The sequence below is a fragment of the Neovison vison genome, chromosome 10 (assembly GCF_020171115.1).
Source record: "Neovison vison isolate M4711 chromosome 10, ASM_NN_V1, whole genome shotgun sequence".
NCBI classification, from domain to species: Eukaryota; Metazoa; Chordata; class Mammalia; order Carnivora; family Mustelidae; genus Neogale; species Neogale vison.
Window position 1 is genome coordinate 4138871 of NC_058100.1, and position 22181 is coordinate 4161051.

Consider the following 22181-nt stretch of genomic DNA (forward strand, 5'->3'; position numbering starts at 1 on the left):
ACTCCGATACCAACGAAATTGAGCCCCAGAACATATACTTCAATTAATAGGGTGATCTTTTTAAAAAATGAAAATATAGGAGCCACTGGCCTTCAGCCCTCACTAGAATATATCAGGGTGAACAATCTGGGTCCTCTGCTTGCCAAGTGGAGTTCTAGAAACGGGATCCTAAAACGCTGCAGATTAGGATCCTCAGAAACAGATTCTGAAGCATATTGAAATGCGACAGGTTTCTCAGGGAGTGCCCTCCGCACCAACACCTGTGTGAGAGGGAAGGCAGTGGAGCCCGGCAGAGGGAGCAGCTGAAGTGCCACAGCAAACCTCAAACCATCTCACAGACAAGAGCCCTGGAGCTAGGACGGCCCCTTAGACGGAGGGCTGGGGGCCCGTCTTTACAGCCTGACGTAGGCAAGTCTTTGGAGGCAGGGTGCCCTGGGGAGATGTGTGACTCTGGAGAAAGTAGTTCTTCAGCAAGACCAATTTCCAAAGAGCCACTCGACTGACTGCTGCGGGCCCAACACCCTCCTGGCAGCCTGCGGAAATGAACGTGTGGGTCCCGAAGGTGTGCCATCTGGGGAGGGTTGCACGGCATCCACTGAGTATGACTGTGCTAGAACAGAGTAAGGCCCCGGACATCAGACTCTACCTCATGGCTTTTTATCTGGATAAAGAAGAATCACTAAGCCCAGAAATTTTTATAATTTCGACTATTCTCACAGCAATGCATGAGTTATTTCTAGAAATCCGGACGTGAAAGCAAAGGTATCTTGGCCTCCGGGTTACCTTCACATGCTAATGTTTTTGGAAAGTCAGACATATTAACTAGATTTAGAGAATTTGTTAATTTCCACTACCTTGTCCCATCCCCTGCAAATGGCAGACCTCAGGACACTCTCACAAGTGCTATCTTGCCTCTGCAGGGTCACCCCGTGGGGTCAACTGAGTTGCGGGGACATGGGAGCTGTGTCTGGAACTCAGAGTACGTATGCTCATTCCTCAGTGCAGAGGCCAGAATGGAGCCGAAGATGAGGGGAAAAGGACCTACCAGAGCACACGTGTTCACCTTCTGTGACGCTCAGACAGGAATGCCGTTTTAAAGTCCGTTTTTAAGTTGGGGATATCTCAGAAGAAACTTCAGTGGATTAACCTCTGCAGGCTTAGGAGCTTACCAGAAAGTTTTTTATTTAAGTCAAGCTTCAGACTTCTGCTCATTAATAAGTGTTTTCAGGAGTTGTAGTTAATTTGCTTACACTTCTAACGCCCTATCAAACAGTTTAGCTCTACCCTGTGAAAGAACTATGCTTTTCTTGGCTCCTTCCAACCTCTGTGCTTCTTACTCCTGGGTTGGAAACATGGAAGGTGTTGAACTTTTCAACATGCCCTCCTTTACATCTGGTGTTTTCTCACCTAGCCAACTTCCGGCTGTGGACAACCCGCTTCGGTGCTCTCGGGAGCTGATGACTTTTTGCTTCCCCACATTTGCATCCCGCATTCCCAGGAATGGCCAGGTAGGGCCCTTCCACCACTCGGAATTACCTCCACCACTTCAGCCTCCTGAAGATTGCTCAGGCTGTTCTGAGATATCAGCGTTAGCAAAAGCAGATTACGAGAAAGTCCTCAATGTCCACAGAAAAGAATACACATAGTCTCCTCGCTTGTTAAAAAGTTTGCACAAACTACTCCTACATTCCCACCAACAACAGTGAAAGTCTTTCGGAGGTGGCTTCCAAATACTTTGTTCATGGGCTTTCTGGACGCGGCTGATTTTATGTCTTGATGGAGCTGTGTAGCTGTGTGCACTCATGTGTGATAGGACACAGGTGGGCGTGACATAGGCAGGTAAACCTTTCCCCTCTAGTCTTGAGCATTTGCCAAGCCATTTTTTATTCATTTATTTATTTGTCAAAGAGACAGAGAGAATGAGTGGGGGGAGGGGCGAGGGGTAAAGGGAGAGGGTCAGGCAGACTCCCGCTGAGTGCAGAGCTGGACGTGGGACTCAATCCCAGGACTCTGGAATCATGACCTGAGTTGAAGGCAGATGCTTAGCAGACTGAGCCATGCAGGTGCCCAAACTATCTATCTCTCTGTGCCAGGCCACTTTTTATCCTCTCTGAAGAAGGGCATAGGAAACCGTGACAAACCCAAACAGAAGCCCACAGTTTTGGTTCCCCTTACTTTAGTCTGTTCTTCTTGATCTCATGCTTAAAAGCATTATTGAAACAGCATTAAAATCAACATACATTTACAAAATCAAGTGAAAGGCTTTCAACAATCTTGTCTTGCTACGAGGAAAGGGGCCTCTGCCCCACAGCTCTGTGCAGAGCATCCTTGACCTCCTTGTTCCTCAGGCTGTACACGACAGGGTTCAACAGGGGGGTGATGACCGTGTAGGTCACAGAGATGAGTCTGTCCTGCCCCAGGGAACTCTGGGACTTGGGCTTGAGGTAGATGATGGAGGCGCAGCCATAGTGGACGATGACCACCGTGAGGTGGGAGGCGCAGGTGGCGAAAGCCTTCTTCCGGCCCTCGGCTGAGGCGATCTTAAGGATGGTGGAGATGATGAGGACGTAGGAGATGAAGACCAGCCCCATGGGTAGAACCAGGACACAGACGCTGACAACAAAGTTGATGATCTCGTTGACAGTGGTGTCCGTGCAGGCCAGCTTCAGCAGGGGCCTCACGTCACAGAAGAAGTGAGAAATGACAAAGGCGTCACAGAAGGGCAGACCAAACACAGATGTTACCTGGATAATGGCCATGCCCAGACCAATTCCCAGTGATCCAGATGCTAACTGGACACAGACCTCTTTACTCATGATGACCGAGTACCGTAGCGGGTTGCAGATGGCCACATAGCGGTCGTAGCCCATGGCCGTGAGCAGGAAGCAGTTGTTGATGCCGAAGGTGAGATAGAAGAAGAGCTGAGTGGCACAGTCTTGGACAGCAATGGGCTGCTGGGGGCTCAGGAGTCCAGAAAGCATACGGGGAATGATGGCCACAGTGTAGCAGGTCTCAGAGAGGGACAGCATGCTCAGGAAGAAGTACATGGGGGTGTGGAGGTGACGGTCCAGGCGAATAATAGTCACGATGACAACATTGCCAGAGAGAGTCAGCAGGTACAGAGTTAGAAAGACAACAAAGAACACAAGCCTATGATGCCACCCAAAGCTGGAGAACCCTTCCAAGAGGAACTGGGTCACAGCACTGGAGTTTGGCATTGACATTGAGAGAGGTCTAGGTCTGGGGAAAGGACAGGTGTGATGAACCAACCACAAAAGAGAGTAGGCTAACCCAAGGCCTTCAGTAAAAAGTGTGTCCATCAGCTGAGCAATGCCCCGGACCTCAGGAGTCATCAGTATCTGCTGCTGTCATCACCTTTGCCCACCCTCTTCTTCGGCTCTACAGAAGTATTACCCCAGGACCCTGAGACTGATGGCAGAGAGAGAGATCTGGGAGGAACAGTAGAGACAGAGTAAAAGAAAGATGAGTAGAAGCAATTACCCAGACACTGGCGAGGTGAGTCCAGGTCAAGGAAGAAGCTCAGCACTGTAGTTTCTCCTCAAATGCTCTTGAATTAGCTGGGAAGGATCTGGTGAGGAATAGTAGGTAAAGTGTAAGACAGAAGAGAGCTGAGGCCGACAGCCTTCCGACACTGGTCAGAATGCACTGTCACCACCCAGTGCTCCAGCCCCAGCCTGCCAGGATTTCTGCTCCCCCAGAACCCTACCTATGTCCTAGGCTTCACTTCCCTAAGCCCTGAACCTAAACATCCCCAGTGATCATGAAAGACTAGAAATGGGAGCATTTCAACAAAAAGTTCCTCCTGAAAACCCCGCACCAAGTATCCTCCAGGGCCATGGACAATGGTTTGATAAGGCCCAGCAGGTACGCAGCTTAACTCCTTGAATTCGAGCAGAAAACAGGATGGAACGAATCCAAGGATGTCCCTTCAAGTAGGGAATGGGTTTTCCTAGCATGAGAGCAAAGAGAGAAACTCACCTAATTGGAGAAGACCGGGTCTACTTTTTCCTTCAATTTTGCACATTCCAAGTTGAGATGGGAATAGAAAGGAACTCCTCTCATGTGAGCTCAGGATTGGAGACTACAGTGGCAGGGTTAGCCTTGCCCTTTCAACCCGTATCTACTCCTGGTAGAACATACCATGTTTAACCATCATCTCCAACCACATAGCTGAGAATCATCCTTTTCCATCCAGAAAACACCCTGAAATTCTGTCATCTTTGTCCCCTCCTCCCTGTGCTTTCCACCAACACCCAACTTCTGAGCACACACCATCATTCTCTGCAGGGTCTGCAATGGTCTCCCAGTCAAGCTCTGTCATTGCAGATGGAGGTCCAAGTCCAAGCCTGCCTCCTAAAGGTGGTCATAACATTCTTTAAAAAAAAGAAAGAAAGAAAGAAAGAAATCTGCTAATGGGATTCACCTGAACAATATGAAAACACAAACTCTAAAAGATGTACACACCCTTATGTGTACTGCAGCATTATTTACAATGGCCCAATTATGCCAGCAGCCCCAGGGTCCAGCAGTAGATGAACGGATAAAGATGTGGCATAGACACACAATGGAACATGACTCATCCACAAAGGAGGAGGGAAGCCTGCCATGTGCAAGAACATGGATGGACCAGAGAGTCAAATGCTCAGCGAAGTCAGTCAGAGAAGGACAAATAGCATCCCATCTCACTTACACATGGGACTTCAGAAACGAATACAACAAAGAAAAAGAAAGAGAAAACTCCAAAACTGGACTCTTTATGATAGAGAACACACGGATGGTTACCAGAAGGGAGGTGGCTTGGGAAGGGGTGAACGGGCGAAGGAGATTAACTGTATAATTATGGTGATGAGCCCGGAGTAGTGTACGGCAGGGCTGAATCCTCTATATCACACACCTGGAATTCATGCAACGCTGTACGTTAGCTCCACTGGAATTAAGATAAAAATTTTAAAAATCTGATGATGGAGCTTGCCTTCAGTAGTCTCCTGAAATTTGAAGCATGATATTTAAAATCCTTTGTAAATTGAGTGTAGCAATACCCCTCTTTGGAGTCACCGTGAGTAGTAGAGGGGTTAGGGTATTTGAAGAGTTTGACACAACAGTGGGTATGGGGAGGGGAGTTCAGCTCAGGCTCGAAGGATTTTTTAAACAAACCTTTGATCACATCCAGCCTTGATTTATAATTTTCATCATTTCCCTTCCAATTGCTTATATGGACTTTTTTTAATGTGCTTTAAAAATCTTTCTTGAAGGGCACTGGCCAGATCTGTGTATTGTTCTACAACTATCCCAGCAGAGCTATGGGTCTGGTAGAACAAGATTTTTAGTTTTGCTTTTAGTCCAACTCTTAAAGATGCCCAACATTTTCTTAGATCACAGTAGCCCATCCAGTTGATACATCTAGGAAAAATCTGTAGTGACATCCAGATCGCGTACGCATGTTGTGATGGATAGTTTGGACCCCATCGCTCAAAACCACCGTTTTCATTATCCTTGCGCACTTACATTGAAATTCATCCAGGTTATTCTTGTAACTTAAACTCACTTTCCTGGCAAAAGATTTTACTCATGCCTATAGCCTAGAATATTTCTTTTTCTTTCCTCCTCCAGACCGTTAGTCGGCTCTAAATTAGCAGCACCTGAAACAACTCTATCCCAGCATCGTAATGTGGGTAGACTCCGCAGAAGGACCAGGAAAGGCACACAGAGTGGGACGGGGGAAATGAGAAACACGGGCACAAGGAGACTTACTCATCCAGGGTGTAAGAAATGGAGATGAAGGAGGAGAGAGACCAAAAGGGAGGGAGGGTGCAGACGGGCAGCAACCTCAAAATTCAGACCATATCTTCGGCATTGAGGTTATTACCATTTCTTCCTTTCAAATAAATGATCCAAAAAAGTGAAACAAAGCCTGTCCCTGACCCAACCTTGGATGAATATACTACTCACATTTTTTTCTCCAGAGAAAACTTATTTATCTCATTGATCTCTGATTTTTTTTTTCTACATCTACTGTGACTAATAAAATTTTGCCTCAAATCCAAACAAAACCTCTTCTTCTGGGGTTCACTGAGTTGAGTACATCATGAACGTGAGTGCCGCACTGGTATCAGGAACACAAAGAAACCAAGCAACGGTCCTTGCCCTCACGGAGCTTGGATGCAGTTGAAGGTCCCTCAAGTCTTACGTCCCTCCTCCCTCCATTAGCTCACATACACACACAACCAACGTGATAAACATCACAAGGCTCGGTATCAGGGATCCTGCTCCCCCTTCTGCAGACCATCGCTGGCCCGGACGACTCCGCGGCAGTCGACATGCTCCATCCCGGCCCTTAAGGAAGTGAAACTCACCAGCAGTTGCCTCCTCGCTCTTCTGAGAGTCACAGCCTCCACGCGGGAAGTCTGCCTGCCGTCACAGATACTTTTTTTTTTTTTTTAAACTAATAGTTATAAAGCATTTCCCAGTTTTTGTCAATACCTTTCCTGAAATTATTTAAAATCCATCAGTTACCTGAGTTTAGATCACTGTAAAATATTGCTATCCTACTAAAAACCTACACGTTTTCTTATCTGAGGGTTGCCTACATCTTACTAAGCCAAACTGTGGTTTATAAGAACTCCTCCTTCACTGGCTAATCTTGAGATAACACCCAGATTGTGATACCGAAACGAAACTAGAAAGGAAGGAAACAATGCATCACCCCATCTTCTAGCGCCTGAGCCTGCAAGTGAGGGGCAGAGCAAGTCCCATTAAATTCCTCTAGACTCTCACCGCCTCCTCTGACACAAGCTCCTCTTTGGGTCACAAAGCAGTAACTCCAGCTTGAGGTTTCTTAACAAGGTGCAGATTGCTTGTCCCAGACTCCTGGGTCTCCTTCCCCCACAACAGCACCAAGTCCTCCCAAGTGACCGATAGCGGAGGGCACACTCCAAACAGCACAGTGTCTAGAGACCTCATTACTCAGGAAGCTCATTTCCTAATCCTGGGATTAATGTTTTGAGAGAGAGAGAGAGAGAGTTGGCTTGGCTCTTAGGAGAAATCTCTGGGGTGAAAAGGCTGATTTCAAAATGTATTAGTTCGGAGGGCGCCTGAGTGGCTCAGTGGGTTAGAGCCTCTGCCTTTGGCTCAGGTCATGATCCCAGGGTCCTGGGATTGAGCCCCGCATCATGCACTCTGCTCAGCGGGGAGCCTGCTTCCTCCTCTTTCTCTGCCTGCCTCTCTGTCTACTTGTGGTCTCTGAGTGTCAAATAAATAAATAAAATCTTTTAAAAAAAATGTATTAGTTCAGGCCATGGTCCTGCTAAGGTATGTATCATACTTCTCTGGTGCCGAAGGAGAGAAGCTTAAGACCTTATGGAAATGACTCTTTACATGTGGTGCAAGGGAAGCGGCGACAGTCAGGCAGGATGTAAGCGTGGACCCCTGCGGCCGGGTGCACAGAGGGCTGAGCCTCCAGCGAGCCCGCTTCAAGCCAGTTGAAAGTCCCAGGGTATCATCAGCAATCCAGTCTCTGACTTCTGTTGTAAGAACTTGAAACTTTTAAAAAAGGTTTTATTTGAATCCCAGCGAGTGAACGCACCGTGTTAGCATGAGTTTCAGGTGCACAGCACAGTGATTCAACACTTCCTACAACACCCGGTGCTCGTCCTAAGTGCGCACCTTCCTCCCCACCCCGCTTCAGCCCCGCCCACGACCATCAGTTTGTCTCTATGGTTAAGAGTCTGTTTCTCGGTGAGCCTCTCTCTTTTTACCCCCTTTGCTTGTTGGTTTTCTTTCTTAAATTCCACAGATCCGTGAAATCGTATGGTGTTTCTCTTTCTCACTTTTATACCTTTTTTTAAAAAATTGAAGTACAGTTCACGCGTGACGCTACACTAGCTTCAGGGGTGCTGCGTAACGGTGTGCTGTGTGCCCTCACCTCGAGGGCAGCCACCATCTGTCGGCACGCAGCACCAGTACAAGACCACGGACTGTGTCCTCTATGCTGTAGCTCCCTTTCCGTGACTTACTCTACTCTTCACCACTCTCTCTCCGCTCTCCTCCGATCGCCTCACACCTCGCATCATTCGGAAGCCTCTGGCCAGGCCACCTTCCGGAGAACACATCCGTCTAACTCCCCGCAGCCCAGACAAATGTAGCTTTGAGCTAGGTGAAAGTTGGCTCTCAGCTGTCACACATTTTAAACTCTTTCTTCATATTCACTGCATTGATCTTACATTCCTATAACTCACCGTTGGAGACTCTCATTCACCTCCTCTCGTGGGGTACTTACCGGTTACTGCCCAAAGTAATTGCTAGCATTTCTGATACACACGTCTTATCCGCTAGCACTAAACTATGCAGTGTACGTTTACTTCACTGAAGACTAACGATGAATCTATGGGGTGGCATTACCATGTGCGTCTTCGGAAGAGGAAACAGACACAGAGATGTTATGGAGCTTTCTCTAGGACACAGCGCTGACAAAGGAGAAACCATGCCTTAAGCTGGAAATCCGGCTTCCGGAGAAATACTAGCACAAGTCTGGACACAGATTTAGTTCTCCATAACTGTTGGTTGGATGGAATGTAACTGAAATTGTGCTCAGTGGTGGTGCCGCCGGGGACGCGGAGCCAGGGAGGCAGCATGGAGATGGTGGAAAAGCAGCAGACCACTGTTTGTTTACCACGTCCGGTGGCCACATCTGCCACTAATCTGGTTGGCATTTGGATGGACGCGTCTCTGCTCTGGTCCTCCTCCTCCTCCTTCTGTGAGGGAGGATGTCACAGAGTGATGATGGTGAGAACCGGTGAGGACAGGGGTGCCGCGCCCGATGCTGCCTTCCGTCTGCGTCCTTCGTGCGGTTCCGAGTAATGCACGGTCACATGATGCTGTGGACGCATACTGAGTATCACTATCTCCGTTTCACCAACAAACACTCCAAGGTTAAACAAGAGAAGTGCAGTGAGTGAGGCTTTCCAGGGTTCGCCCGCCCCGGCTCCTCTTCACACGCGCGGACCATCAAAAGGACCGAATTCTCGCTCTTCTGTCTCTGCAGTGATGTTAGAATGACTCTAAGAGGTGGCATAGCTTCCGCATCCGTGAATGACTGAGGAGCCAAGACTCCATGAAGAAAGCACATGTAGGAATGTTAGCCTAACACCCACGATTTGCAGCTTCTTCAAGGAACTGTAATTTCTTGTTTACGGGCTTTGATCAAAGCACTGAAACAAGATGAGCAGAGGCTCTGACTTCAGGGCTACCCTCTAGGTGAGAGGGTAGAGTGGAAATGAACCCTCACAAAGACTGAAACCAGCTTCAATCTCACTCAACCCCTACTTACCGAGCGCTCTCCCCCTAGTCTAAGTATCTGCTAGGAAGTAAAACAGAAGATCCTACAATGCAGAGACTCAACTTAGCTTTATAACTTTTTCACATGGAGCACTAAGCAAACCACTGAGCCAGGAACCCACCACTGGTTTTCTCATAGTCTTATGAGAAGACTTTTCTCATAAAGAAGACTTTTTTCATAGTCTTTCATCATAGTCTTATGATGGCCTTTACATTTTTGTAATGATTTTTAAACGTTTTTAAAGGAAACTATTTTGTCACATGAAAATTGTATGAAATTCAAATTTCAGTCACCATAATCAAAGGTATTTTTTTTTCTTTTTTTAGCCATGGCCTCACTCATGTACTTATGTACTCCCTCTGGCTGCTTCTGGGCTACCATTCAATGGCAGCATTTAATAGATGCGACAAAGACATTTGGCCCACAAATCCTGAATTATTTACTATCTGGCCCCCTTCAGGAAAAGTTTGAGGACTTCTGGTGTAAAATGTACAGGATACAATAAAAATGCACTAACCATACCAGGACAAAAGACCAAAGGGCTAAGAATCAAGAAGGGGGAAAATCCACTCAACAGAAATAGACTCATAAAAAAGTCACTGTGTTAAAGTTATAGATACAACTCTGAGATAAATAGATTGTGGGAGACGTGTCCTAAGGCGACCCACCATCAGTCACATCCACGGATAATCCTCTGCTCCTGAGCATGGGCAGAGCCGGGACTTGCCCCTCTGCAACTGAGTACAGCACGGGTGAAGGGATGTCACTCCCCTGCTCACATTCCATCCTATAAAAATCTGTCTTAGCAGACAGGAGCAAGAGACCCTCTCTTGCGGACTCTACAGAAGTAAGCTGCCAAGTTTTAGGAAGACTTCCAGGAGGTCATGTGGCACCTGGAGGAAGACAGCAAACTCAGCAGACGGCCAGTGAGAAAACACAGCCTCCATCCTAGAACCACAAGGAATCAAACTGCCAACAACCACGTGAGGTTGGAAAAGCACACCGAGGTCCAGAAGGGAATGCGGCCCAGCTAACACTTTGATTCCAGTTTGTGAGACACTGAGCAGAGGACGCAGTCAAACTATCACCAGAACACCTGACCTGTGGGAACCATGATATGATACACGTGAATTGTTTTAAGTTATTTCATTCGTGCCTATTTGAGAAATAATGAGAAAATAAATGTAAGTATGTCACATGTAAAAAATCGTGATGTGTTGTGAAGCAATAGAAAACTAATTTTTATTGTGTTGAAGAAAATAGGTGACAGATTGTGGAACCACACAGAGAACTGGAAAATATTTTTTTTAAATAAAGTGAAAACATCCGAAATTTAAAAATACAATAACTGAAACTAAGAACTTAATAGAATAGTTGAAAAAGCCCACTTTAAAAAAAAAAAGTACAGATAAAAATCAGTGAATGAGAAGTCTGTCAGTAGAAGATACCCAAGCTGGAGCACAGAGAAGGGGAACATGCAGTGTATATCAAAGAGGGAAAGAACCAAACAGAACCCCAGGAAAGGTCCAGCATGGGTGTCACTGGAGTCACAAGTGGACAGGAAAGATAGAACGTGTCAGAAGCAAGAGATGAAGGAATGGCCACAAGCTTTCCAAACCTGAGGAAAGCATCACATACAGATTCACCCTGAACTGCATGTAAGAATCTACACACACCTCCCCACCCCAACAAAATGGGTGTACACATGTTGTGTAAGATGGCTGGAAGATAAAGATTAAAAGAAAAAGCCTTAGAAGGAACTAGAAGAAAAAAAAACATTATTTTCAAGGAATAACAGTAAGACTATGAACTGGCTTCTTAATAGCAATAATGAGAAAATGAAGTCAATGGGATGCCATCTTCAAAGTGCTGAAAGGGAGTGGATGCCACATGAGAAGTCTGCACTCCAGGAAAATACCCTTCATGGAGGAAAAAGAAGCAAAACAAAAACACCTTCAGAAATGGAAAAAAATGAGGGACTTCCTCATCAGCAGACTTCCACTAAAGAAATACAGAGTTCTTCAGACAGAAGGAAAATCCAGCCCAGATGCAAACCAAATGAAAAACAACCAAAATAAATTTTAAAATAACAGAAGATAAGTGTCAGGGCAATTATCAATTAACATGATGCTTAATATTATCCATAAAATTCATGTCTTATGGATATCTAAATATTGTAGAGTTAAACCATACAATAACATTAAAATGGGGATAAATCAAATACATGTTCCACAAAATCTTTGCTTGGTCCTTGAAATATAATCTCCAAAATAACCAGTAAAATGATACAGAAGTGACAAATAAAAGGAAAAGGAATAATAAAAACACTTGATTGACTTATTTCACTTAGCATAACCTCCCCCAGTCCTATCCATGGTGAATAACATAATAAAAAATGAAAATAAATATAAATAAATAAAAAATAGAAACACCTGACTATTCTAAAATAAGATAAAAAGATAGGAATGTACATAAAAATAGGGAAAAGTAGGAAACAAATCCTGACATGGTATATTTAAACCCAAAGATGTCAGTAGTTTCATGTATATAATGAAATGTAAATTTCATTACATGTAAAATTATGAGTTATAAATTTCGCTATATATAATAAAATGTAAATTTCATTAAATGTATAATAATAATCCAATTAGTAGACAAAATTGTCACACTGGACAGGAAAACAAAATTTTGTTTACAACAGACATACCTTAATTATCAGCATACAGAAAGATTAAATATAAAAGAATGGGGAAAATATCACGTAAACACTAATCGAAAGAAAGTTACTGTTTTATGTAAATATCAGATAAGAAGATCTCACATTTTAAGAATCTGAGGCTGATTTTGTGATTTGGTGGAGCTTGGAGAGGGTACCACATGTATGCTAGAAGACTAGGTATTCTGCTCCTTCTTTGTGTAGTATTCCATAAATGTCAGGTCAGGTTGACTGACAGGACTGTTCAGGTTCTCTTCATCCTTACAGATTCTCTGTCCGCTTGTTCTATAAATTGCTAAAATCAAATTGTTGAACTCCCCAACAGTACCTGTTGTACTATTTCTCCTTCCAAGTCTGTTCTTTTTGCTTCACGGATTTTGGGGCTCTGTTCTCAGGTGCATATACATTTATGATTTGTATCTCCCTAACATACTGACTCTTTTATCAGAAACAAATATATTTCTTTGTCTCTTGTAATATTCCTTGTCTGAAAGTCTCTTCTGTCCGATACTAACACAGCCATTCCTGGTCTCCTACGGTTAGTTCACATGGCGTTTCCACTTACAACCTTTACTTTCAATGTACGTGTCTCAGATTCTAAAGCTATGTCCCATGAACAGATGACCAGCTATATCTTGCTGTTCAAATCTGACAATCTTTCCCTTTTGACCTAAGGATTCCATGCATTCACTTCTAATGTAGTTAAGGCTGTGAACGGATTAATGCTTCTCCTTTTTCGTTGTTTCCTGATTTTCATGTCTTTTTCATTTCTCTGTTCCGCTTTTACTGCCTTCTTTTCTGTTAAACAACTTTTTTATTGTACCATATTGATTCCTCTGTTGATCTTAAAACTAGATTTTTTTTAGTGTTTGTTCTATGCATATTTAAATTATCACAGTGTAGTTCATGTTAACACAGAGTTGATTTCAATGAAATACAACAATATGGAAATATGGCTCCATTTCCCCCTCTCTTACTCCTTTGCACTATTATTGTCATATAACATCTTTATTTTTTATAAACCCAATTATAAATAATAATATAATTATTAATTATATTATGTATAAAATATAATTATATATAATTACTAATAAATCCATACAGTATTATAACAATATAACTGTTTTTAAGTAATGGTATCTTTAAAAAGAAATTACTACAGGAAGAAAATAAAAAGGCAGATGTGAAACCTACATATGATGACTTATTATGTTACCGAAGTAGCGTTTCTGGTTTTCGTCTCTCTGTCCTATGGAAACAAGTTCTTGTCAACTGTCCTGTCCTTTCACTCAAAAGAACTTCTAGTGTGTCTTGGATGGTAGATCTGCTAACAGAAAAGTCTCTCAGTCTTTGTCTCTCTAGATACACTTTAATTTTCCCCTCATTTTTTAAGGATGTTGTTGCTAGATAGATTTTTCTGCTGTTGTTCAAGTTTTTCTTTTGGCAATTTGAATGCTGCGGCACCCCCCTCCGGTCTCAGTTGTGTTCCCCTGCTAGACCATCAGCTATCCACCAGTTTCTTCTCTGTACGTGGTGAGTCACTGTTCCTTGGTTATCGAGATTTTTGTCTCTGCATTTGGCTTTCTGCAGCTTGATGTCTTATATACGGCTCTCTCTGCATTTACTCAACTCGGGATTTGTTGAGTTTCTTGAAGCCATTAATGTTTTTCATCAAGTTTGGGAAGTTTTCAACCATTATTTATTGAAATCCTTTTTCTGCCTCATTTTCGGGGAATCCCATTACACCTTTGTTGGAGTGTTTACTTTGTCCTGTGGGTCTGTGAAAGTACTTTGTTTTCATTCTTTTGTTGTTGTTCTTCAGATTGGATGATTTTTTTTTAACATTTTTTTTGTTCAAGTAGTCTCCACACCCAGTGTGGGCTCAATCTAGTACCCTGAGATCAAGACCTGAGCTGAAACCAAAAGCCAGATGCTTAACCAACTGAACCACCCAGGCGCCTCAAGACTAGATAGCTTCTATTATTGATTTTCGGGCTCCCTGTTTCTTTCTTCTGCCATCTCACTTCTACTGCTCTTAGCATTTCAGTTATAGTTTTCAACTCTAGAACTGGCATTCCCTTCTTTTCTATGGCCTCTATTTGAGGTTCCCTACTTGTGTGATCACTGCCATTCTCTATATATAATTTTTTGAACACAGTTTCCTTTGATTCTTCGACTGTATTTATAAAATCTGCTCATCACGACTCTGCTGTAATGGGCCCATTCAGAACTTACTTCTATTGACTACTTTTTCCGCTGAATTTGGGTCACATTTTTCTGTTTCTTTACACAACTTGTGATATTTGGTTGGTAACTGAGTATATCATAGCAACTCTGAAAATTTTATATTTTTAAATGTCAATCCTTGTTTTTTTCCATTTTCAGTTATTCTTTTCAACTCGAGTGCAGAGACTACTGTGTATGGATGCGGATGTCGGCTCCGTTTCTCGATTACATTTATCTTTGCAGCAAGGCTTCCCAGGGGTTTCCCTGTGAATACATAGCTTAGTGGTTATCCAATGATTTTGCTCAGAGATTGTATGTAAACACCTAGAACCACACTGTTTACCCTCTGCTGATTACCCCATGGGCAGGATGCTGGATGCATTCAGATTTCCAGCCAGTTCTCAGGTCTCCCTTGGGCATCCATCGTTCCTCTGAAGCTAGAGATGTAGAACTTATTCAGCCTTTCTGTAACTCTCTTATTTCCAGGATCTCTCAGTTAAATTTATGGCTTATTTGTTCCTTGCTCAGAACCAAGACCACAATATCAGAGTAGGAGAGCTGTGGGTTTTTCTCCCCAAATGAGTCTGCATTAAGCCATAAAAGCTGCAGGTTTTGCCCAACCTCCAGTGCACATTATAGACTGAGATTTCTGGCTCCCACGCCGCTGGGTTTTCCTGCCAACCCCAAACAGATAAGACTATAGTTCCTACCTCTGTGCTGAAAGACGGGTGGCAGGGGTGGGGTGGGGGACAGTGGTGGGAACAACCCAAAGCAAAAATAGCACATACTCTTGCATTTTTACCTAAAGCTCAAGCACTGTTTGGAACATTAATGTTTCTTAATGTGTTATCTGCCTTTGGTTAATTTCCAGTGCTCTTAAATCATTGCTCGTATAATTCAGTTTTCTTTTCTTTTCTTTTTTTCAGAACAGAGTTGTTGGCCTAACTTGCCAACAGTGCTACAAGTTCTGTCTGCCTCACGTTCTCTCACTGCCTCCTGACCCATAACTAGTGATAGATTCTAGATTCATAACATTGAGAACTAGAGAAATCTGTGCAGGGATTTACTCTACATATGTTAGAGGAGAAAGAAACACAATGTTCAGACAGGCAGCATGTACTGATGTGTGCCCTTAGCTAGAGATTTTGTACGCAATGTATCTTCCCAAGAAGATAGGAGTAGCTCTTACAGTTCTCTCAGTTGCTGAACTAAAATATGGACTTGAGAGCAAAAATCAAATAGTGTCTGGTCCCTGCAGCCTGTGGTAGAAGTCATGAGATATTACCAGTGGACGTTTCCCTGATTTCAACGGGTAGAATGGGGTCCAATGAGTCAAAGGTCAAGTGGTATCACAAATCTATCAGACGTAAAGACTATGTACGGGTATGGAAAGAGGTAGCGTAGTAACGGGAACTCCTTGCTTACAGAGCTCCTTGGTGTATCTAACTGATTATGGTGCTCTGAAGCCTGAAACGGAAGGGAAACTATGTAATAGTAACCTACATGAAAGAGGTCTATATAATAGTAACAATATGATAGCCATGTAACATTTATAATATAAATTGTATCTATACTAGTAGCAATACATTTTAGAATCTATATAATAGTATCAATACATTTTAAAATTATTTAGGGCCTGCAAACAGAGCCCTGACCTGAATTCTGTGAACGGGCTCCAGTCTGGGAATTGGGTGAGAGATTGTGATTCTCCATTATAAGGAATTAAATCGGGATTCTATCAGGCCCCGAGAGGAGGATCACAGTGCAATATCCTTGGAACCATACATTCTTTCTCTAGGTAAACGTTGTTCTGAGAAATACCTCCTGAATCACTCGGAGTCCTGGAAAAGGCAGGTTACTTGACCACATACCGTCAGATGCCTGTTATGAGGTGGTCTTACTTGTCCCAGCGAGCTGGTGGTCCCGGGACCTGGTCCCAAGTCCCGCCATGTTTGCACGGGACAACTGCGGCTGCCTCCTCACGTGGTTCCAGACTTGCTCTTCTCCAGTTCATTTTCTGCTTCTCCACCAGACACTTTGAAATCCACATCTGAGTGTGCTATTCGCCTCCTTAAAAGCTCTTCTGGCTCCACATCATCCTACAAGCTTCAAGTGCTACAAGACCCCCCTGCTCACATCCTCTAGTGCCTTCTGAATTCATCTCTCCCTCAAGCTCTCTGGCACAATTTGGCTTTTTTTCCGTTCTTAGAGTGAATCACTATCAATAATCTATGTAGTCCCTCATTCATGGTTTTTTTTTTCTGTATTAAATTATCTCCCCTAACTTCACCTGGTTGACCCTCATTCACCTAGAGACCCCAGCTCAGAATCATTGCTCAGAGAATTGCTCATTTAGACTACCAAAACTTGACCCCTTTGTTAGATGCTCCCATGAAACCTGTTTATTTTTGTTTTGTAATAATTTACTGATAAGATTATATGTTTGAAACCCACCTGGTGTGAACCTTGTACACTACACAAGGATGCCTAATTAAGGTGGAGAGTGAAATAATGGCAGCCCACCGTCCACTTGACAAGTCACACACCCTTGGTATAGAGCTCCCTCTGTCCATATGAATGGATGCTCTTTTCCTAGCTGCAAAAATGCATTGTCTCCTCACCAAGAGGTGCACACACAGGCTGTATCTGCCCAGAAGAGGCTCCTTTTACTAATCTGCAGAAAGATACCCAATGGATTAGCAAGCGATAGATCTACAGGCTTCCCTCCTTGATGAGCTCCATGAAAGCAAATACCATGACTGTTCTTGGCATACTTGTACTGCCAATACTTAGCATAGTGCCTGCAACATAAGTAGATTTGCATTAATTTTTGTTACTTCAATAAATTAAGGCAGGATCCTCAGACATAGAATAATACACGTGTATTTTATTTTGCATGTTTCCTTAGATTTTGACAAAACCTATTTGTTTCTACAACGCAAACACTTCTTGTGAACCAGTAAACAAAGGTAGAGTTTTGTTCTACTAATTGCCCAAGATCCTAATCAGGCCCCTGGGACAGAACCTCAAGCTCTTTCTCTGCTGCCCCTTGTGCCCTGGAATGGTCCTCAAGGGGAAGTCCCCCGAGTCCTGCATCCGACGGATTCGTAATCAGTCTGTGAACAGGGTTTTAAGAGGCTTGGAGGATCTGCTAAAGCCATACGAATCAGCCCTGCAGGCCTTGAGTGGGTCCACACCTGAGCTTCCTTTAGACCATCAGGAAATGCTGCACTCCTAGGCCTGGGGTTCAATATCTCCCTCACAGGCCTCGTGAAGATTCCCATTCTGCGTTCTTTTTTTAAAAAGTCCAGATGTATCTGCAAGTAAAAGAATTTCTCTCATGTCCTTTGACAACTTTGCAAGAAGTAAGTGGTTGTTAGTACAAAAAAAAAAAAAAAACACACACAAGAGAGAATTGAGTTTTAATTTTTTTAAGCTTCTTCCTTTTCCTGTTCTGGCTTTCTGACAATTTTCTTGAACATTAGGGTTTCGCACTTTCCCTGTGTCTCACCTGTTGGCTGATTGAGCCCTGGTGCCTATAACGTGACATTGAGTATTCTCATGTCCATAAGCAAATGATGGGGGAATCCATTCATAGTCGTAGAGAGAGGAGAGAAAATAAGACAGCCTTGCTAATCCCAGAGCTGTCATCTACAACTGATGTCCCTTGTGTCTTCAATGAATGAGGCTGAGGGTCAAGCAGTTTCATACAGCTGTTGCCTCCTTCCCTATAACCTGACCCTCATGTCTGGGCGTCCATTCAGCAGGGTCTGGATTCCAAGCAAGGGTAGGGATTTGGAGGCACACTTGTGTTTCACACCTGGTCTTCTCTATCTCTACATATGCAAGTCTGATGAGAGTCTTTTGCCCTCCAGAGCCTCACATCCTCCATATATAATACCAGAGTATTTTATTACCTTGTAGGTTAATTACTAAGCTTTCAACTATGGAGCCTGTCTTAATAAGCTGCCATGTATTTGGGGGGCCCTGGATGGCTCATTTGGTTAATTCAGACTCTTGATTTTGGCTCGGGTCATGAACTCAGGGTCGTGAGATCGAAACCCACATGGAGATCTGCACTGGGCATTCACTCTGCCCCTCCAACACCCCCCCCCTTTCTCTTTTTCTCTCTCTTGCATGTGCATGGTCTCTTCCTAAAGAAAAAATAGACTGGTATATATTTTAAACAAATGCTAGTTTCTACATTATCGTTTCTAATGACCTGAGACAATTTTCTATCAGTCTCTTAATCTTTATGCTGCTTTGACTCCCTTTACTTAATGCTTAATCCGAGGTCAGGCTCTTTGCCCTGCTCTCATTTAGCAATGTAACACAGGGACCTCCAGATCACTACTTCCAGAAAAATAGACATAGCAGAATCCGTGTGTGTGTGTGTGTGTGTGTGTGTATGAAAGAGAGAGAGAGACAGACATGAGGATGTGAATTGTGAATTGGGCTGGAGCTGCAGACTCTAGGGAAAGAGAAGCCGCACTTGCAGTAGAAAAAAAAAAGAAAGGGAACGCCCATTCCTCTGAGCCTTGCCCTCCCTTCCAGACACTGGTCGGTATGTTAGGAACTAAAAGGAACCTGGGTCATACGTATCAAGCCCATGTTCTTTTACAGAGGCATCAAAAACTCAGAACAAGATACAGTGATTTCTTCTGTTTCTTAATGTCTTCCTAAAGAAGGATCACCCGCTTCTTTGTGTCAGTTACACTGTCAGGAGCTCAGCAGGGGCAGAAAGGCTCCCCTCCAGGATTAAGGTCTCTTAAGACCAAAGGACTCAGTACAGGGCAAGCAGAGCCGCCCCCACCCCTTTGCCGTAAACTAAATGTGTTATCAGGAGTCCTTTATCCTTTTTGGGACTAGGTTCCCCCACATTTCTACCACATTGTAGAAATGGAAACTGAAGAAAAAAGGAAACTGTCAAATGTAAAAGAAAGCTCCCATAAATTTCTATAATCTTTTACGAAAAGGGCTATCCTCCAAAAGTTTGATTGAGGACTGGAGAACTAGCCCAAGGTGAATGGTCTGCGTGGATGATGATGGTTTGCCAACATTCAGTTCATCCAGCCATGTTTTCCAATATTGTTCTTTCATGTCTTTTTTTTCTTTGGGCGTCTCTCACCTCTGCCACTTGATGAGCCTGCAGACTCTATCCCTTCCTGTCTGCATGGATGCCGCATTTCTGTCTTTTGCTTGAGTGATTCACAAGCTCCCTGTGTCTGAATTGCCCTTGATGGGAAGGTCCATGCCCTCCACCTCTCACTCCCTCCAGCTCGGAAATCCTTCAGTACTTGGTTCTGTCTCCACCTGTCCGTGTCCATACGCCTGGATGAATCTGGCACAGGCGTGGGCTCTTCCTTCAGCTCAGAAGCTTTTCCTTCAGAGTTTTCCTTCACTTATCAGTTCCGTTGACACAGTGATCAAAGGCTTGACATATGCCAAAAATCGAGCTAAGTTCTGGGGATACAGAAACAACTAAGTATGATCTGTCATCCAAAAAGGTACTATCTAGTTGAAAAGCCAGATAATAAATCATTTCAATCGAATGTGACAAGTGTTATCATGCAAGAAGGAGAGATGCTGAGAGAACCAAGGTGGGAGAGACGCCTCCATGGAAAATGGTGAGGAGAACAACTCCAAGGGACACTTACAAGAAACTGAAGCTACCCTCCAACCCACTGCATAAATAATATATATTTACTGTGGACACTTTGGAAAATCCAGGAGACAGCAAAAATCCACCCATAATTTTACCATGCAGAATCATGTACTAATAACATTTCAATGATTTCCCTTCAGCTTTTTCCTATGCACATTTTCGTGTAATTAGGTAATTTTGTATTTTTCACATCCTGTTTTGTAATTTATGTTCCATTGAATTACATAATTTTCATATGCATCAATTAAAAGCTACTCAAAAGAGTTTTAAAATATTGTGTTAGTTTCTGTTTACAAATGTCCCATATATTCATTTATATATTCTTTTTTTAAAAAAGATTTTTATTTGTTTATTTGAGAGAGAGAGAGCATGAGAGGAGGGAGAGGCAGAGAAAGGATCAGACTCCCCGCTGAGCAGGGAGCCGGATATGGGACTCGATTCCAGGACCCTGAGATCATGACCTGAGCTGAAGGCAGAGGCTTCACTGAGCCACCCAAGCACCCCCATTTGTAAATTCATAGTCTTTTTTTGTATACAGACATGTTCATAAATACACGGATATAGATTTTTACTTCCTTTACCATATTGGGTTCATACGATCCTTACTATTTTGTGGTATCTCTCCCATTTAATAGTAGCATGAATGCTCTTCTTGATGTATAATGTTAATGGTTTTTTGTAACATAGGGTGTGCATTAAAGAGCTTTAAAAATGTGCATTTTAAGAAAAATAACAAAACAAACACCTAGCTACCTTCTGCCCAGGCTAAGAAACAGAAGATCACTATAAATCTAAAGCCTCGTAGACGTTGCTTTCAAAGGCTTCAAATCTCACCAAACAGTCATGATCATCAATTTTAGGTTAAAGCACTTGCACATTTATAAAGAAACAGATTATCCCTAAATATTACTAGCCCTGCCTTCTTTTGAACACTAAGTAAATGGAAGACAGACAGACAGACAGACACACACACACACACACTCCCTTGTGGTTGGCTTCTATTGTGCAACGTTACGATTCTGAGGGTCAAGAAAGTTGAAGTGTGAAAATGTAAGCCATGCCCTCAGCCATCTTTAGCAGGAGTCTGTAGACCTTTCCTGTAAAGGACAGGGGAGTAGACGTGTTATTCTTGCAGGTCCTACATACAGTCTCTGCTGGACTCCTCCGCTTCACTGTCGCAGGGTGAGTGCAATCCACATGACACTTTCACAAGTGGGTGTGACCGTGTCCCAATAAAGCTTTATTTACAAAGCAGACTGCTGGTCCATGGGGTGTCGTTTGCCCACCCATGCTCTATAATTAATTCACTCGATGCTCTGTAATACATTGTGGGTTTATTCAATTTATCCTTTCTGCTTTTGAAGAACATTTGGTTCATTTCAGTGCTTTTCCCCTGTTATTATAAACAAAGCTGTTTTAACTTTGTGTGTCTCTGTAGCTGTTCCGGATTAAATTCTGACGGTGCAATCACTGGCTCCCACAACCTGTTCGTTCTCAACTCAGACAGGTAATAGCGAACTGTTTTCCAAAATGATCCTATCAATTCACTCTCTTCAGGAGCTTCCCCTGCTCTTTATCTGTAATAGCTTTGATTTCCTGCAGCCTGATGGGTGTGAAATTGTGGTCTGTGGTCTTATTTTCCCCTGGCTACTAATGATGTTAAAAGTCTGTTCACATGTCATCTGTGCTTCCCCTAATACGAAATTTTTATACACTTTTAAAATCATTATATTAAGCTGATCTTTTTTTTTTTTTTTCGCTTTGTGGTTAAAGCTCTAGGTACCCTAGACACTAGTGTTTTACCTGGTTTTGTTGTAAATATCTTAACTTGTTCCCTTTTTTGGAATTTGTTTTAAAAATGGAAGTTAATGTTTATGTACCAGAATATATCATTATTTTATTTCTGTATCTTTTGCTACCCCAAGTTTATCTTCTAAACATTTCCTGAAGTGTTTTGTTTCTTCTTGGGTTTCTAATACAATTGGAAATTAATGTTTCAATTGTATGGCACAATCTGATTTCATTTTTTCCCATACAGATAACCAAAAATTTCATCCTTAATTGACAACTCTGTGCTTCCCACCAGCCTCCAACGCCAGCTCTGGTGTGAAGAGTCCCCATGTTTCAGAACTGTGTTTGCTCCCATTGGTGTGACTCTATCTCTGTGCCAGCACCGCACCTTCTTAATTACTACAGCCTAATAATAAGTAACAATGTTT

General features: G+C 43.2%; 1 protein-coding gene across 1 annotated transcript; it reads right to left on the reverse strand.

The window, feature by feature from the left end:
• Positions 1 to 2041: 2041 nt before the first annotated feature.
• Positions 2042 to 3465, reverse strand: LOC122918056 (olfactory receptor 10J3). Its single transcript, XM_044266213.1, has one exon. The coding sequence runs from the start codon at positions 3351 to 3353 to the stop codon at positions 2283 to 2285; it is 1071 nt and encodes a 356-aa protein (XP_044122148.1). The 5' UTR covers positions 3354 to 3465; the 3' UTR covers positions 2042 to 2282.
• Positions 3466 to 22181: the final 18716 nt, after the last annotated feature.

Excerpts from the sequence above, each read along its gene's own strand:
- LOC122918056 (XM_044266213.1), bottom strand. The coding sequence starts at position 3,353 with ATGACTCCTGAGGTCCGGGGCATTGCTCAGCTGATGGACACACTTTTT.